General features: G+C 44.3%; 1 protein-coding gene across 1 annotated transcript in view; it reads right to left on the bottom strand.

Annotated features, from left to right (window-relative positions):
- Positions 1-320: 320 nt before the first annotated feature.
- Positions 321-18,042, bottom strand: part of LOC119178440 (patched domain-containing protein) — a 137,272-nt gene continuing 119,550 nt past the window's right edge. The window contains exons 2-5 of the mRNA XM_037429646.2: positions 15,006-15,338; positions 14,202-14,407; positions 10,806-11,143; positions 321-3,949 (exon numbers count right to left, since the gene is read on the bottom strand). Of these exons, the coding sequence (XP_037285543.1) occupies positions 2,800-3,949; positions 10,806-11,143; positions 14,202-14,407; positions 15,006-15,338 (2,027 nt within the window). The 3' untranslated portion in view covers positions 321-2,799. The remainder of the gene's footprint in view (positions 3,950-10,805; positions 11,144-14,201; positions 14,408-15,005; positions 15,339-18,042) is intronic.

Below are 18,042 nucleotides of genomic sequence, written 5' to 3'. Positions count from 1 at the left end.
CGCCGATTCGTTGCACAAATGGAGTCCAGTGACAACAATGCATTGACTGAAGTGTGGGCCTTTTGGCTACTTCTTTGTTTAGTGGGATGAAGAACTGATAGTCAGACTCACAAGACGTAAACAATTACGCAAGGGGACGCTTATTTCTGTGTGCCCCCTCTCGCTCTGCCTACCATTTCCTTTGTTATTTTTAGTAACCATGAAACAGCAGACCGTGGGGTTTGCGTCTGTTTCCTACAGGCCTATGCGTCGCTATAGACACTAGCTCCAGTCAAGCGGGGGTCGAAGAGCATTAAGCGTCTTCGGGTCTTAGACAAGCGTTTTTCAAAACAACGTGAACTTTATTCGTTATTCGCACTTATTGTATGTACAACAGTTGAATACTATCGCATCCTGATGCACTATCATACACTCGATACCAATAAAATAAAAAAAAACTTATACAGCACCATAAAAACAAGACAAAGAAACAGCACGTGCTAGGCCAACCAGGAATGCCTGGTCACTGCGCCGCCTGTGGTAATGCCGGAACGGCTGAAAACATTGTTTCTGTTTTATGACCGAATAATCTATTGCAAATGTAGGGACAACCGCAGTGTTTGTGTTCTTCTTTTCTTTTTATGCATCCCTACGGCTGTGTAATACTTGTGCTGCACCTGCATTTTTTTTTTCATCACACAAGTGCTTCTTCAATAGCGCAACAAGCCTGAACTCAAAGTGTTAATCGTGTTGTTGTTGTGGTCTGGCAGTCTAAAATGTGTGTGAAGGTTTACGTGAGTTTTTTTCTTTAGGAATATGCTTTCGGCCTATCCTTCAAGCAAATCGGCAATGATTCTGCAAAGGCATGTGTTCAAAATATACGGGTTCAAGAGATTCCTGATAGAGAGTTTCAGGTCACGGTACCCGAATGTTGCCCGGCCGTGGTGGTCTAGTGGCTAAGGTACTCGGCTGCTGACCCGCAGGTTGCGGGATTGAATCCTAGTGGCGGTGGCTGCAGTTTCCTATGGAAGCTAAAATGCTGTAGGCCCATGGGCTCAGATTTGGGTGCAAGTTAAACAATCCCAGGTAGTCAAAATTTCTGGAGCCCTCTACTGAGGCATCTTTCATAATCATATGGTGTCTTTGGGACGTTAAACCCCACATATCAATCAATCAATTACCCAAACGTTAGGGACGCAAGCTCCACTGCAGGCCAGGCGCATTTATTTTGTTTACTCTTTTCCTTTGTTCACACGACCAGCAGTTTTCAGCCCCATACTATTCGGTTTAGAATAGTTCAAAAGCTTTCTCATCAGTATTTGCACTGTACAACAATCAGCTATGCGTGGAAATGCACTGTTCAAAGCACGAATACTTGCTTGAGATGTTTGTGGCTTTCAAAAACAGTTCCCCAAACACGTACGCCATCATACTTTTGTCAAGAAAGATGCAGCACGTCTGGGGTAGACTAATCAACAGGAGCATTAAAACACAGTTCACATGTCTGCAAGCCACGACTCTCGGAATGGTGGCTGTCTTGTAAGTTCCCCAATGCTCTATAAAAAAGTCCTAAATTGTCGGCTGTTGACCGAAAGGCCGACGCGTATGAGTACATCTAAGACATTGGAGTTGAGAAGACGACACTGATTTTGCATTGCCCCTTTTTGGGGGCTTTCCACACACGTTCGTCGAGAGGCAAAAGGCAAGGTTTCGCTGTTTAATTCCAAAGACGCCTAGTTCTTCAAGTTCAGATTCATAAATGGGCAGCCAAAAGCAGTGTGTATAACCAAGTAACCAAGTTTTCTGCACCAATAAAAAAAATAAAAAAAACTACAGGTAGGTACCTTACACCTTGCCTCAATTTCATGATGCACTGGGGCATTTCAACAAGACAAATAATGTTGCGAATATACAAGCTGTGTGACACGGTGTTTTCTTCTTCTGTGTTTTGTTAAGTTATTGAAGTATTTTGCCGCAACTGTTAAACAGTTGGCAAGACCTGTTGTGTCAGCCTGTGCGCAGAACAAGCGTGGACGCAACCAATAGGCTTCATCAGTCATGAAATTGCAAGCTTCTCACAATATGTGAACATTGCGAAAAAAAAGAACTTGTTGACACAATACGCAATATTAACTTCACGGTACCTTATATGTTAACAATTAAATTCACACTGCTCTCACAAACACACGGTAGCATAAAAAAACGTAACATACATTCGCTAAACGCACAGGTTGCGAAAGGATCGTCTCAATACAAAGAACTTAAAATACGTGGGGCACTTATTGCGGAGTGGTTTTTACAGTCACCAGCGAAACACAAATTTGAAGCAAACATTTTCCATTCATCATCGTGCTCAAAGGACCGGGCACTCGGAATACCTCATCGAAGCAGGCATAAAATGGGTGTTGCAGGTATAACAACACAGCATCTGTACAATTCTTGAGCGTGTCTCACGAGAACTTCTTTTTATCTGGGGGTGTGTTCAAAGTCCAATGTAATATTCGATATACACCTGCGAAGCTCACTTTTGCTTCTGAAGAACGTGCAAAGATGATTTGTCAAAGCGGTTCCATCTGTACCATACAAGCCGTCGTCATCGTCACCGTACACACGCCCTGTTCGTCCGAGGGCGAAAATGACGAGTAAAAAAAACAACAAAATGCACTTTGGTTTATGTACAACACAAGCAGCCCGTATCGCACAGTGCACAGGACTAGACTTCCCATCTTTCGTCGCCGTTCGTCGGCCCAGTGCTGGGGCGGGTGAGGCGCTGGAGGCTGGGTAGGAGGCTTGGGAGACGAGTTAACAGCAGTCGGTCGATCAGGACGGTACGCTGTACTGTTTAGAAAGCCGCGGTGCAGACTTCATATCGTTCGAGCTGTGTCTCCTGTGCAGGCACCGATCGGCCGGCGGCACCTTCACTGGCCAGTTGTAGGGCGGCGCTATCCTGCCGGGCACAGTGTCGTGCTCTTCGTCTTCATCCGGCTGGAAACCCGGGTTCACCTGGTCACCGCCGCTTCTGCTATCCTGGAAGGTCGAATAGTTGACGATGTTGGTGAGCAGGTTCTTGCTGCTTTCGCTGCTGGGCATCTCCTTCTCTTGGTTTAGCTCGCCGCTCAGCTTGCGCTTGATGTCCTTGCTGTTGGAAGACGGCATGCTCAGAGACCCGTACGAGTCACCCGAAGTGACGATCACCGGCGGCGTCTTGCAGCCGTTCGATGACGGGTACGGCGGTACAAAGAACGGGTGCGTCACGATGGCCTTCTTTTGCTTCTTACAGAGTGAATGCGACATGGACAGCAGTACCGGCAGGAGAAGGATTCCATGCAGCGCACCAAAGAGGATGACGAGGAACACAGTCTTGAAGAAGGTCAGGAAGATGTAGGATGGCGCGAACGCCAAGATGATGATGCCGAGAATGGTGGACACGCTACCCTGGAATATGGGCATTCCCAGGGAGTGGAGGGCACACTTCATTTTCTCGTTGGGCGTCGGACCGTCCGACGATAGGTACGCGTATGATATGTGAGCCGAGTAGTCCACAGAGAACCCGATGCACATTATGAGATTGATCATGGAGATGGAGTCGAGGTTCACGTTCCACAAGGTCATGTAGCCGATGACGCCGATCTCGATGGAGCAGATGGAGAAGGCCACCCACAGAGCGCACGAAACGCTCGGGATAAAGATCAGGGCGATGATCATCATGACGGCGGCAGCAACGCCAATGGACTGAATGGATGTCTCGCGCACCAGGATGAACTGGTCGAAGAAGACAAACAGCGTGTGGAACACGGTTATGTGGTGATCCGGGTAGCTGTCGGCGATGCGCCTCAGGTCGAGCACCATGTCTTTCTCCATGTTGGCGTCTGAAATGTTGGTGGTCTGGATAATGCAGCGGGAGGCTACGATGGATGTGTAGTTCTCGTTGAACTTGATGTCCTTCTTGAATGTCGAAAACGGCTCGAATCTGCGCAACACATAAAAACAGAAAAGTTGAAATGATAAAATTGGCTTTCTGTCAGAGGTTCATTGTATTAAGCAATACAAATATGAGGCTAACGATTGGTCAAGCATGCTTAGTTTAATAGTGCATTTTTTTTTCAATGGACAATTTACATAAACATTAGAGTTTAATATTAAAGTCGAGCACGTCGTCCATACCAAGATCGCTCTACACTCTACGTAATATTGTAAGAGAATCGCTCGGCAGTTGGTTCAGATTGATCCCTATAGTATCATCTGGCTAAAATTTTAAATTTTCCAACTGAACTATCTAGGCATTTTATAAGGCTCGCCGCAAGGCTTTTGTAGGTATACATTGGTAAGGTAAAATTTTACGAATGTTCTTAATTTTCTTAAAGCACATTAGCAACTGCACAATTGTTTATCAGCATACTTTATATGTGCGAGAAAAAATATTATTGCGAGAGCAACTATATATACAATCTCGGCTGGCTTTTGCCGCCGCTGCCGCCGTCATTCGCGTATATGTATATGTATGTATATATATACGGGGAAGGATGGGCTAGCCTCCTCTTTCTGTAAACCGAGCATCAGCTTTCTGGCCGTGGTCATCTGCTCGTGCGCTTATCTAGTGAGCGAACAAGGGGGAGTTTCTACGGGCTGCGGTCTGTACACGAAAAAGCGGTGCCAGAAGTGTACCTGGAGCGGCCGTGTTCTCTTACACCAGCGTTTTGTAGAGTTACGTGTCATCAGATCTGAATGAGTTGACTGCCAACCTCACTTCGTATACCATTGTAATTTGTCGCTATGGCCGCGCCGCAGGAAACTTGGTTACTTATAGCAGCGCATGTTTACTATGATTATTATTGCTCCTAAAATTCTAGTTTTGCTTCATAAAACATTCGAATATGTTGCTATCGCATACATTGCTTCGCCCTTTTGGCGAAAGTGTGACTTTCCTAACTGTCTCAACATTCCAATTTTCCTGTGCTGACATCCGATTGCAAAAGTAAGAAACTAACAAATTTATGCGTAATTTGCATATAAGAAGAGGTTAGTGTACTGAAGACGTATCTTTCACGTTTGCGGTACTTGCTTCTATACTACAATTTCGATTCATTGCAAAGTGCACTATTGCAGCTAACGTAGATTCACACACCCCTTCAGAAATAACGGGCACTTTGACAAATTTCGCAACCCAATTTGATTTAGTTTTTATCAGGTCATGAGTGACCACAAGATAACATGTAGCTTCGCACTAAATTTCTTTCTTCACTTCTACCACTGCCACATTTTACCAGCAACATGACAAAAGCATGCTTGCAACTATCGCAAAATCGCAAGCACAAAGAATACTGTTCTTTTACTGTTAAACATCTTCCTAGCTCTTTTTTTTTAATTTTACTCAGTAAGAGCAATTGTTCAAAAGGATTATTCATTTATTAGACACGAATTATTGAATCTACTGAAAAATTAAGCCGAGAAGAGCGTATAACATCATTATTTGCTATTTTTAACTGTAGTGAAGTAATTACGACAAAATTGAAATGAAGTAATATGTGCCTTCCTCTTATGCTACGTTTATGTGCCCAATCGCGTAACCCTCTGCAAAGAAGCATGTAGGCGCCTTTATATATGTCGACTGAATTTTCTGTACTTCATTGAACAGCTTTCTCTCTCTTCCTCTCCCTCAAATAAGTGTACAATGCTCTACGAATTGAGCTGCGACTGCAGGCATTCTTCAGTACGTTTTGTTAATAATGACAAGTTCTGGTGTTTCCCGTCCCAAAACCACACTATGACTACGGCACACTCCATCTGAAATAACCCCTGCAATTTTGATCATCTCATGTTGTTCACTTATCTCATGTTTTGATCATCTCATGTCTGTTCACTCATCTCATGATCACTTGGCAGTGACAACGGAACTGTGAACGTCGTAATAAGCAATCTGCTTTCTGTACAGGCTGACGCACGTTTTTCACCGGTGATACCCAACCCTGGAAGGAAAAGTACCGTGGTCCCTGGCTGCATAGTTACGCTGCTGCGTGCTTCATTTGTGCGCCTGCGTGCTGCCGTGTCCTGCGCGGTGCAGCTTCGTCCACGTCATCAAATTCACCCTACAAGAAGAGCGCTCAGGTCGCCGGCTGCATCACTTGGCAGTGACAACGGAACTGTGAACGTCGTAATAAGCAATCTGCTTTCTGTACAGGCTGACGCACGTTTTTCACCGGTGATACCCAACCCTGGAAGGAAAAGTACCGTGGTCCCTGGCTGCATAGTTACGCTGCTGCGTGCTTCATTTGTGCGCCTGCGTGCTGCCGTGTCCTGCGCGGTGCAGCTTCGTCCACGTCATCAAATTCACCCTACAAGAAGAGCGCTCAGGTCGCCGGCTGCATCACTTGGCAGTGACAACGGAACTGTGAACGTCGTAATAAGCAATCTGCTTTCTGTACAGGTCAGTGACCAAGTATACTGAGCTGCTTATAGCTTTTTTGTGTGTTCCGTCGTCACTGCCAAATTGTTTTGAATTATCTGTGGTGCTTTCTTGCTTCTTTCGTAAATCATTAAGATTTGTTATGGCTAAATTGAAGGAGGAAATGAAGACTGAATGTTTGAAGTTAAAGGAGGAGGTGCAGCAGGAACTTAAGATGTTCCGTGACTCTGTGGTAAGGGATTTCAGGAATGAAATTCGAGACATGAAAACAGAACAAAGGAACATGACTAAAAGCATTGACTACGCTCACGACAGTATTGAGGAGTTGAAGAAAAAATTAGAAGAAGCTGTCGCTGAAAGTGCTCGCCTTAAAAGTGATAATGCTTCTCTACGCCTAGAAAACGCGTCCTTGAAAACCTCTGTATTTGAATTGGAGCATCGATTGACCGGCTGTGAACAGTACTCTAGGAATGTCAATATAGAAATACAAGGCGTTGTGAAAAGGGAGACTGAATCGGTCAGTGACTTACTTTGTACGCTAGGCACGATTATCGGAGAGCCGCTTAGCAAGGATGACATAGAGGCGTGTCACCGTGTGCCGAGTAGAACGGAAAACAAGAGCAACATCGTTGTTCAATTTAAGTCCCGCGTCAAACGGGACAGGGTGCTAAAGAAGGCAAAAAAAGCGCGCCTTACAAATGCTGATTTGGGCATTGGCAACTCAACTTCCTTTTCACCGCCTGTGTATGTGAATGAACATCTCTGCCCGACGTTGAAAAAACTGCTCGCGACCGCTGTAAAAAAGAAGTACGAAATGAAATGGAAATCTGTATGGTCTTACAACGGGAAGATATACGCTAAACAGACTGACGAAACACCTGCTGTACACATACCCAGCGAGCGTGATATCGACAGGATTTTTGGAGGGCAAAATAGTTCTGTGTCTGCATAATGTCAGTTGATGTGCTTGCTTGAAACTTTGAAATAGCATTTATTCGCTATGGATTACCTAGAGCTTGCTTTTCCTCGCGATATCTGCTTACACAATCAAACAGGCAACTCAGTTCTGCATATTAACACGAGGTCACTTAACCATAAAAGGGACGACGTTGCACTCTTTTTAGAGCAATTCCAATTAAAATTTGACCTCATTATGATGACTGAAACTTGGGGTACAAATGATGAACCAACTTTTACTCTGGATGGCTACAATACATTCTATCTTAATCGGACGCATAAGCGAGGGGGAGGGGTTGCTTTGCTTGTTACGACAAAAAAGAGTTGCCACATCGTCCCTGAATTCAGTAAGATAACAGATGAATATGAAATACTTACAGTCCAGTTTAAAGATGAGCTTATCTCGGTAATCTACCGACCGCCAAATGGAAGCATGGCAAGTTTCATGCAATTTTACGAGAACTTCTTGGAGTATGCTTGTTGTAATAATTTCCTCCTTATTTCTGCAGGAGATTTTAATATTAACCTACTGGAGGAAAACTGTGTCACCCGCGAGCTAAATAACCTTTTGCTCTCGAGTGGTTTTAAAAATCTAATTAATACGCCAACACGAATTACATGCTCCACTTCATCAGCACTGGATCTTGTCATTACCAATATTGACACAGTAATTTATAGCGCAGGCACAATAACATCTGATATTAGTGACCACTGTCCCGTGTTTATGAGCTATTTTTGCAAACCTCTTGATAAAGGGACGCGGCGGGTGCTGCCTACCATACAGCATATCACATCTCGAAGTCTTGAAGCTTTTACGCTCGATATATCCAAACAAAACTGGTCATCTGTATTTAAGGAGAAAAATGCCGATAACGCATATGATGCATTCATCCAAACTTTTCGACGCATTTACGCAAAACATTTTCCATTCAAAACATTAAAATCTGCAAGAAAGGCTAGGAAACCCTGGGTCACTCGCGAGCATTTGAGTATGATAAAGCGTAAAAACATCTGCTATCACACTTTTCTACGTACGCGCTCTGCTGAAACTTTGAAAGAATTTAAAAAGCTTCGCAATAGATTAAACGCTGAACTTCAACGTGCCAAGAAAGCCTACTATCAGCGTATCTTTGTACATGCCAATCGGCAACGTTCAAGTGCTACGTGGAAGCTAATTAATACCATACTCGGTCGTGATAATAAAAATGCTTTGCCTGAGTCTATAACCTTCGGGGGTAAAGATTTTAGAGGTGCAGCACTCGCAGATCATTTTAATAACTACTTCATAAATGCAGTAGCGTTGTGCAATGATAACGCGGATTTTGTCGCCGGATGCAGTAACGTGAGCCAAAGTATCTTTCTTGACCCAACAAACGAAAGTGAAGTATGCGAAATCTTCAAGCATCTAAATAGTACTAAATCTCTTGATGCCGATGACCTGCAGATCACACCAATAAAACACGTTTTATATTTACTTAGTAGTGTACTAACCTATATATATAACTTAGTTCTTGAACATGGTGTTTTTCCAGAAGCCATGAAGAAAGCTCGTGTATCAGTCATTTTTAAGGGTGGTGACCGCAGCAGTGAAAGTAACTACAGGCCTATATCGGTCCTTCCTGTCTTCTCTAAATGTTTAGAAAAAATTATTCATGTCCGCATAACGAATTTTTTTAATAAACACAATGTGTTAACAGATGCGCAGTTTGGCTTTATAAGCGGCAAGTCCACTGAAACTGCATTGTTGACATTAAAGGAAGCTATACTTCATAACTTTGAACAAAATAAATTCACACTCAGCATATTTCTAGATTTCAGTAAGGCATTTGACTCGCTTCATCATAATATATTGTTAGACAAATTAGAATCAAATGGCATTCGGGGTGTTGCCAAATCTTTAATTCGATCATATCTTAGCAATAGGTGCCAAAGTGTTTACATTAATGAAAATAGCTCGTCATTCTTGCCCCTCACTCGTGGTGTGCCGCAAGGCAGTATACTTGGTCCGCTGATGTTCAATGTTTACATTAATGACATTGTTCAACTGGACACAACAGTTAAATACGTCATATATGCGGACGATTCAACAATAATCCTTGATGGCGTTAACTTAGATGACATTGTAAGCAAAGCAAATGATATACTTTCAAGAATTTCGTCATGGTCCAGAATGAACCAGCTTAAAATTAATCCAAATAAAACCAAAGCCATTGTTTTTCGTGCCAAAAATAAAGTACTCGCTACCCATCAACCTTTAGTTCTTGAATCAGTGCCGATTGATATTGTTGATAGCTACAAAATACTCGGAGTTTATTTTTCTTCCAATCTAGGCTGGGATACACATGTAAATTTTGTTTGTAAAAAGCTTTCTTCGGTAACAGGAGTGATGTCTCGTTGCCGGAACATTTTGCCGCTCAAAGTGAAACTTCAGATATATTATGCGCTATTTAATTCACATCTAATGTATTGCAGCCTTGTATGGGCCACGACAAGCAAAGCAAACATCAATAAAGTCATTACTTTGCAAAAAAAAATAGTCCGCCAGATTGGAAATATTGAACCGTTCGGAACGACGCGTGGAGCTTTCCAAGAATTTAATATAATACGAGCTGACAACCTTTACACATTTCGCTTATTGCACACACTTTATTTCTCGAATAAGGATTTCTCCAACTTCATTAGATTACTGTCATGCCTACAGCGTCGTGTCATTACGTTTCCTACAAGAAATACAGATATTTGGTTCGTACCGCGTTTCCGCACTACATATAGACACCAAGCCTTGGCCTACAACGTTCCCACAACACTTAACACGCACGAAAGTACAATCTCCTGCAACAAAAAACAACTACACTCACATTTCTGCTCTCTGGCCCCATAGGAACATTCCTAGTCCAGTCCAGTGTAAATAAATTGTGTCATGTTATATCTCGTTATCTTGCGTTGTATTAGCGATATGAATGTATGTGTTTTCACATAAATGTATATATGTTTCTTTTTAGGTTGATAAGTGTCAATGTATACGATTTGTCTGTGCATGGTGTATTTTGCTTATTGAAAACCCTTTTTTACACATTTTATAACAGGTATTGTAAAATAATCAGTTAAAAAATCATTTTTGAATTGTGTATTGTTCATATTTTTTTTTTTTATTGTACTTGCATGTTATGTACTTGTAATCATTTCCGCACTACTGCCATGTGTATATTCAGGTCACCAGGGCCTTTGTCAAGCCGTTTCTCACGGCTTTTAGCCTTGGCGACCTTCCAGTTTGGTCTGGTAAATAAATAAAATAAAGAAAAAGAATAAAGAATTTGTTAACGCGCACTGAGATAACACAGTACAGGGGCCTCTCTTCGTCCACTTTGTTGGCTGTTAGGCACTATAGAAAGCAGTGGCAAACGTCAAGTGTCAACTCGGCGGTTCATTCGCGTGTGCATTGTAGTGGTGTCGACAAATCGCTCACCTTAGCATGAACCTAAGCCCTTGTATGTAGTCGTGGGGGTCAGTGAGGTCGAACTGGCCGAAGTAACCCTTGAAAGGACCGTCCAGCGTCTGGCGACGGTACTCGCGGAACCAGCACTCGGTCAGGTCAGAGTTCTGCACGAAGCTGCTGTTTTCGAAGTTCCCGACGATCTCCTCTAATTTGTCGTACACTTCGGGATCCCAGTAGTCAAGAGTCTTGTTCATCACCACGTGTATCCGCAGCGGGAATCGCCGGAAGTACTTGTCGTCCATGTTGAAGAAATCGCGGGCGTACGAAGTATCCATGGCCAGCTTGTAGCGCTCCAGCCCTTCTTTGACCTGCCGTTCGGGAGAAAGATAACGATGTTTAAGACGGGAGATAAGAGCATGTGCTCCACGGTCATACGGAATGAAAGTCTGTGTCGAATTCTCTCTGCCTTATTAATACATTTCAATCAAAACGTAACTTGTTCTCTCTATGGTTTTTGTTCTTTTTAGTCAAGTGGTTGCAAGTGACGCCAAACAAGATCTAGCTGCTTGAATTGCATTATTCTCACCTTTCACTGACGTCAAACGTGTCACGTATCTTATAGCGATCTCTTGAGCATAAACTAGACCGCTTACAATGAAACAGACTATGTCAACGGCATGGTTTTTTTAATGAAGAATGACATGCCATATTAAGTGGTAATTATAGAATGCATATGAAATCCATAGCGCCGTCTCCTCATTTATTTTCCATTTGATCTGTCTAAGAATGTGCTAATACTGCTCAAGTTTAGAAAGGTGCACTCTCATCAATACACCCCCACGGCCAACAAATCATTCACTGTATCGACAGTGGCGTAGTTACATGTCTATATCCAGAAGGCTTGGGCATGCTAACTGACAGAGAAGTCACGTAACAAGAAAATCGATGTCAGTAACATTATTTCATCAATACTCGACCATCAGCGGAAGATTGAAAACGATAGTAAAGCCTAAAGCGTACAGACTGTTTGGCTACGCGGCTTCGGCCTACATGTTAGCGCAGACGCGCTAACATGCAGGCCGAAGGACTTTCGTTGTGATGCCCGAGACTCCTTATTAAACCTCGATATGATTGGTGACCAGACAATGTATTAATGAAGCGTGTCTTTCGCTCCGCCACTATTTCAGACACTCTGAGTAGCCCAGAACACAGAGTGTTTCGTTTTATTTACTGTCCGAGCTATGTTTTTCTTTTTACAAACGCACAAATTTTGAAAAGTCACGCTACACTGTCATGTATGTTTATTTCCTTGTCTACTATTTATATCATCTTCGCCGCTTTAAATACTAATATTTTAGTGCGTAACGGCAGCCTATGTCGCTTCGCACTTGCGCACTCAGTTCAGCGTCGCTTCATAGTTTGTGCGCAACCACTAATTAGTGCATTTAGTAGATAGAAATATTTGGCGCTCTTTCTAAAAGCTAGCCAAAGAGAAAAGGCCTTAGAGACAAACAATAGCCTTAGAGACTAACAATAACAATAATAATTGTTGGTGTTTAACACCTAAACAAGAACCGCGATATTATTTTGGGAGACGCCGTAGTGGAGAGCTCCGAAACTTTCGACCACCAGCCCCGCCGCGGCGGTCTAGTGGTTAAGGTACTAGGCCGCTGACCCGCAGGTCGCGAGTTCAAATCCCGGCTGAGGCGGCTGCATTTCCGATGGAGGCGGAAATGTTGTAGGCCCGTGTGCTCAGATTTGGGTGCACGTTAAAGAACCCCAGGTGGTCGAAATTTCCGGAGCCCTCCACTACGGCGTCGCTCATAATCGTATGGTGGTTTTGGGACGTTAAACCCCACAAATCAATCAATCAATAAATCAACTTTCGACCACCAGGGGTTCTTTAACGTCTACGAGCCACAAGCATTTTCGCCTTTATCAGAAATGTGGCCGCCGAGGCCGGGGTTTGATCCCACAACCCTTCGAGTGAACAGTGGAGATCCACAACCACTGTGGTGGGTCCGTGACAACAAACGCGTGATGCACATCCACATTATTAGCATCTCTAGCCTGCCCATTCACAGCAGGCATTTCGATGAAATAAAGCCTTAGACACTAACTAAATCATATGCCCGTACTGTTTTAACTAATTTTCTGTAGAAATGCTCAGGCTTATATCACCTCGGCTTCTCCATTTCTCTCAGTTTTTCAGCGTACGAGCAAAGAAGTGGTTACACAAAATATAAAAAACAAGAAAAAGAAATACGTAAGAAACTGAAAAAAAATAGAAGTATCATGATGATTGTACTCTCAACAAGATATAGCAGCGAACTTTGAACAGGTGTAAGGCAAACGAAAGTAGCCCGACATATATCGTGGACTTCGATCGCAGGATGCGGTACTGCTGCATGCGAAATTTCAATATAGCTGCACATGAACTGCATACATCACCACACGTTGTTTTTGTTTTTTTGTCGCTTCCAGACGTTAGTGTTTAATTTGTGATTCGACAGCACTGTCACTAGGCCTTTCCACGCACTGTGATGACACGCTTACATATCGGCATGATCTGAATGTATTCCCCCCGTAGTGTGAACGATGGTTACAAAAGTTTAAAACAATATTTGAGTTGCTATTTCATTACGGCAACTATAGCTGGTGTTGAATATGTATACGTAGCGACAAAGCGACGTTTACAAACCTATCCACCTCTGTTTTCAGATGTGCAGATAATATATGCGCTTAATTATTACTGATCATGGTCGTTAAGGGTAACTAACTGGATTCCCAGAGAAGGCAAGCGGGTTAGGGGGAGACAGAAGGTTAGGTGGGCAGATGAGATTAAGAAGTTTGCGGGTATAATTTGGCAGCAGCAAGCACAGGACCAAGTTAACTGGCGGAACATGGGAGAGGCCTTTGTCCTGCAGTGGACGTAGTCAGGCTGATGATGATGATGATGATGATGATGATGATGATGATTACTGATCAGCTCCTTCGCTTCTTTTATGCATTCCATGTTATATTACTTAATTTACTTTTTCCTATTTCTGTTAGTAGCCTACTTACAAAATAATGAACACGTAAGAGTATGGAAGCTCCCAAAAATTAAAGTAGAATTTTCTCTTTTCATTTGCTTGTTTGTTTTATTTTTTTATGCTGTTACTGAAATTGGTCAGAAAAAAAGTGGAACCTAAGCAGACTCTCTCAAGAGATGGACTCACTCACCAAACTTTCACCCACCCGGACTCTCTAGACTAAAGACTCATGGCTTGATCTGAGTCAGTCCGAGTATAGGTTGACTCACGACCTATAGTCACCAATCTTGAACACTGAAAGCGCTCGCAAGGAGGATGTTTCATCAACTACAATACCTAACTCTGGGACGGGTACTATTGCGTCTGTAGACATTCTAGCAGGTGAACTCACTTGCGTGCAACCCCAGAGTCCAATGGCTAGGTACACCAGGAAAACGAGGATGACCAGTATCTTGATGGGAAACAGGCTGAGCAGTCCGCCCCAGGTGTCACGGAAGAAGGTCATCATGATGTGCTCCCGGTTGTCTAGCGGGTTGTCCGGGTCGTTCGGGTTGAGGCCGCCAGTGCACAGAGCCCGGAACAGCCACGAGCGCCCACCTGCGAACGCGGTAACACAAGAGGATGTTGCTGATGCTGAATTGGTGTTACGCGTAGTTACGCAGGAAGCTGAGGTGGTACACTGGACTCAGAACTGCTGACAAAAGCAGGCTCCCTTGATCGTGTTATTGCAACACGAACTGTAAAATAAAAATTAATTGACATTGATGAGTGATGACATCACACTGACGCAGCAGCGTTGACCATGTCAGTGAGAAATCGCAAAAGTGCAACATTTGATTCTCTATCTTATTTAATGGTTTTGTTGTTGCCAAGTTAACGACAACAGTGTTATAAAATAAAGATCTATGAATTGGGGCGCACTTTAATGCGTCACTCTAGCGTCCCTTTTACTTTTGCCTAAGCCGCTACTTCAGTACTCTGGTGCTCGGCAAACCTCAAAGCCTTCAATGATTCGCGAGTTGGACAAGTTGGTGGACGTTCATCGTGGTATATTTTACAGCGCAGCGGGTTAGATACGCACGGAGAAGGGTCACAGTGCTGTGTCCCTTCTCTGTTCGTATCTAACCCGTTGCGCTGTAAAATATTCCACGATGAACTTCACAGATCGAGAAGCAGTTCGCATATGGTCACTCACTGGCTTGCGACTTCGGCATGGTGGGGAAGCAAAGCAGGCCGTGCAGGTTGCGGCGCTCCGCGTATCCGGACAGCGCCATGCATCCTCCGAAGAAGGTGATCTGGTAGACGTAGGTGAACAGCACGGCCACCGCAGTGTAGATGCAGAAGATGCGCACCGACGGGAACGGCGTGATGGCGCCGATGCAGAACGAGATGAAGTTTGTCAGCGAGGTGATGGTGATGGAGACGGCCGCCTCGCGGTACGTCTCGCCCATGCGCTCCACCACGCTCTTTCGGGGGTTGGTGCGCCGCCAGGCGGCCAGCAGCACGAACGTGTCGTCCATTCCGATACCTGCGCGAAACAAGTGAAAACGATAAGGTTTTGTGCGTGTTTGTGCAATATATAACTACGTAGGATGGAGTCAAACGCTTCGGAGTTTCACACGGACTTACAGGCCAGTTGGCGAAGCGCTAAGTGCTGCGTGGTTCGTACTCAACGAAAGATGGAAGCCGACGAACCACAACGACAGAGCTTGGAGACTGAGAAGCACTGGGTATTTCACAGGAGCGCCTATTCAGGAACACCGCTCAAATCAACGCTCCGCTTCAACTCTAGCAAAGCGGAAGTGGAGGGTGGGGGCGTCACGTGCCAACAGGCAAGAAAAGAGTGCTTCACACTCGCCGTAGTAGCTACTGGCAGCGAGCGCTCTGACACTCCCAAGTTTAAATGCACATGTATACCTTACACGGTGGATGGATGGCTGACCATAGCCATATAGTTCAGCTGGTATAGAGCATTGGACGCGTTATTCGAAGGTCGCAGGTACGGTCCCTGCCGGCGACATGTTATATTTTCATCCACTTTTCTTACTTCTTTACATTTACAATAAGATTACTTCTGATAACATCCCCTATACTTTCCTTGGCATCGTTGTCTCTAAAGGAAGTACGACACATGCGACTCTCACGAGTCAAGGATCGAAGAATGTGTTCTCCGTGGTTTATCAGTGGAAGGTGCTCGGCTGCTGATGCAAAGGTCGCTGGTTTGACCCCGGCCGCGGGACTGACATTTCGGTTGAGGCGATACGGCAGAGGCTCGTGTATTGTGCCATGTTAGTGCACGTTATAGAGCACCAGATGGTCAAAATATGTCGAGGCTTCGGCTGCAGCGTCTCTTGTAATCATATCATTGTTTTGGGACGTAAAACCTCAGATAATATTTTTATTAATGTTCTCAGATAGTAAGAACGGCCTTCTCGCTGATACCATTGCCCGGTGGTGAAGTCCTCAATACAACTACTTCCATTGGCAATAACAACGCGGTGGTGCTAGTATAGTGTTTTCCTCTTCAAGGCACCTGTATTTTCTTTAGAGGAAGCACACGTGGTATACTCTGTATTGTTTGAAACCGCTCATTCATTTCTTGTTTTCTCGATATGTCCAGTGCGGAAAAACAAGGCAGCACATGAGCGCTGGCAACGCAGCGCGGTTGCCCACCAAAGCAGGAAAAGGAGCAGAATCGAACAATCGCCGCAGCGGAAAGTGCTCCCAAAGGGGGAAAACAGCGCGGCTGTGTGGGCCAACAGCGTGTGGAATCGATGATGTAAAAGATTTCCAAGGACGGTGCTTCGAGTCGTACGAGCAAAGGAGATGCGCGCCTTTTTATGTGTAAACAATACAGTGCGTGTACGTCCGGCTTTTCTTTCATGTATACTAACCATGCAGAGCACGAGGAAAACTGCCTGACCGCGGCCACTCGGCTTTGTGCCTCGCCTTCCGCACGTGACACTCCAACGAACGCGAAAAAAAAAATGCATTGAGAATTCAGAGAGTACGATTCGAGGAATAAGAATGAACATACGAGAGGCCCCGTAAAAAGAAAGCTGGGCCAATCGGGACGCGTGGATGCCCACGATAAATGCAACGTCGGCGCACGGACATCACCACGCGCTCGCTGGTTCTGTATCTCGACGGCGAAACACTTGTGCGATCTTCGTATAGCGGGCTCAAAGTGTGGGTGACGACGGAACTGCACTTGTTTCGCACTTTGACTGAAGACACGAGAAAGTGTTGCGAATGACGCAGGGAAGATGGTGCTGCCCGGTGCTATGTAAAAAAAAATTAATAAATATTAGCCCCGAGAACTAACACTGGTGGCGCGGCAGTCGGGGCGAACTGACGTCATGGCAAGGACTCGCTAGCTCTGGGCCGACTGTCGCACTTTTCTGAGCACGCCGTGAGCCCGCTCTTACGTGGCACGGTGGTGATAACTGCGCATTGTTGCAATGCAAATATATTAAGGTAGAAGTCATCTGTTTACACTGCTGTGAACGTTAGGTGAGCTGCAGGAAGTTGTGATAATCTAATGGGAAAGCCCCCGTCTGAACGGGAGAGTCACTGTGAAAATGGTGGTACATTACAGCAAGGAATTCGTTGTGACTGCTTACGCCGAGAAATCGGTATTAAAATGCTTTACCCTGATGACTCTATCTTCATTACAACTTGGCGTACACTCTGGGGTTAGAACACGTGTCACGAATACTTAGAAATAAAATTCAATATTTTCAAATTCACTAAATACAACGCAGTTTTCAAGCAGATTATTCCACAAAGTTTTGATTTTTGGTAAAAGAGATGCTAGATGAATCTACCATTAAAAATCTTTAAGTGTGTCCAAAATATTGAACTAAACTAACGCCACTCATGAAACGTTCAGGAAAATGCTGAAATGTCAGTGTACTTGCATTCCGTGAATAATAATTCAGAAAATCTAGTAACCAGGGATTATGTGACCGTGCACACGGATTTACATGAACTGCTGGTCCAATCAAACGCCACGTCCCAAACAGTAATGTTCAATTCACGTGGGTGAACTATTCATGAAAATCGTTTGCTTAGCAAACGATTGAAAATCAAAATGAGCTTTGTGAATGATTTCGCTGGCGGTCTCAGTGACGTGGCCCACGTAATAATTAAACGGTCTTTGCCTCCATCCGTCAGTGTGGGGTCTCGCACGTCATATCCACATACAAAATAATGAAGTTTGTCTAATCAAA

The sequence above is a fragment of the Rhipicephalus microplus genome, unplaced genomic scaffold, assembly GCF_043290135.1.
Source record: "Rhipicephalus microplus isolate Deutch F79 unplaced genomic scaffold, USDA_Rmic scaffold_18, whole genome shotgun sequence".
Taxonomy (NCBI): Eukaryota; Metazoa; Arthropoda; class Arachnida; order Ixodida; family Ixodidae; genus Rhipicephalus; species Rhipicephalus microplus.
This window is presented reverse-complemented; position numbering and strand designations above follow the sequence as displayed.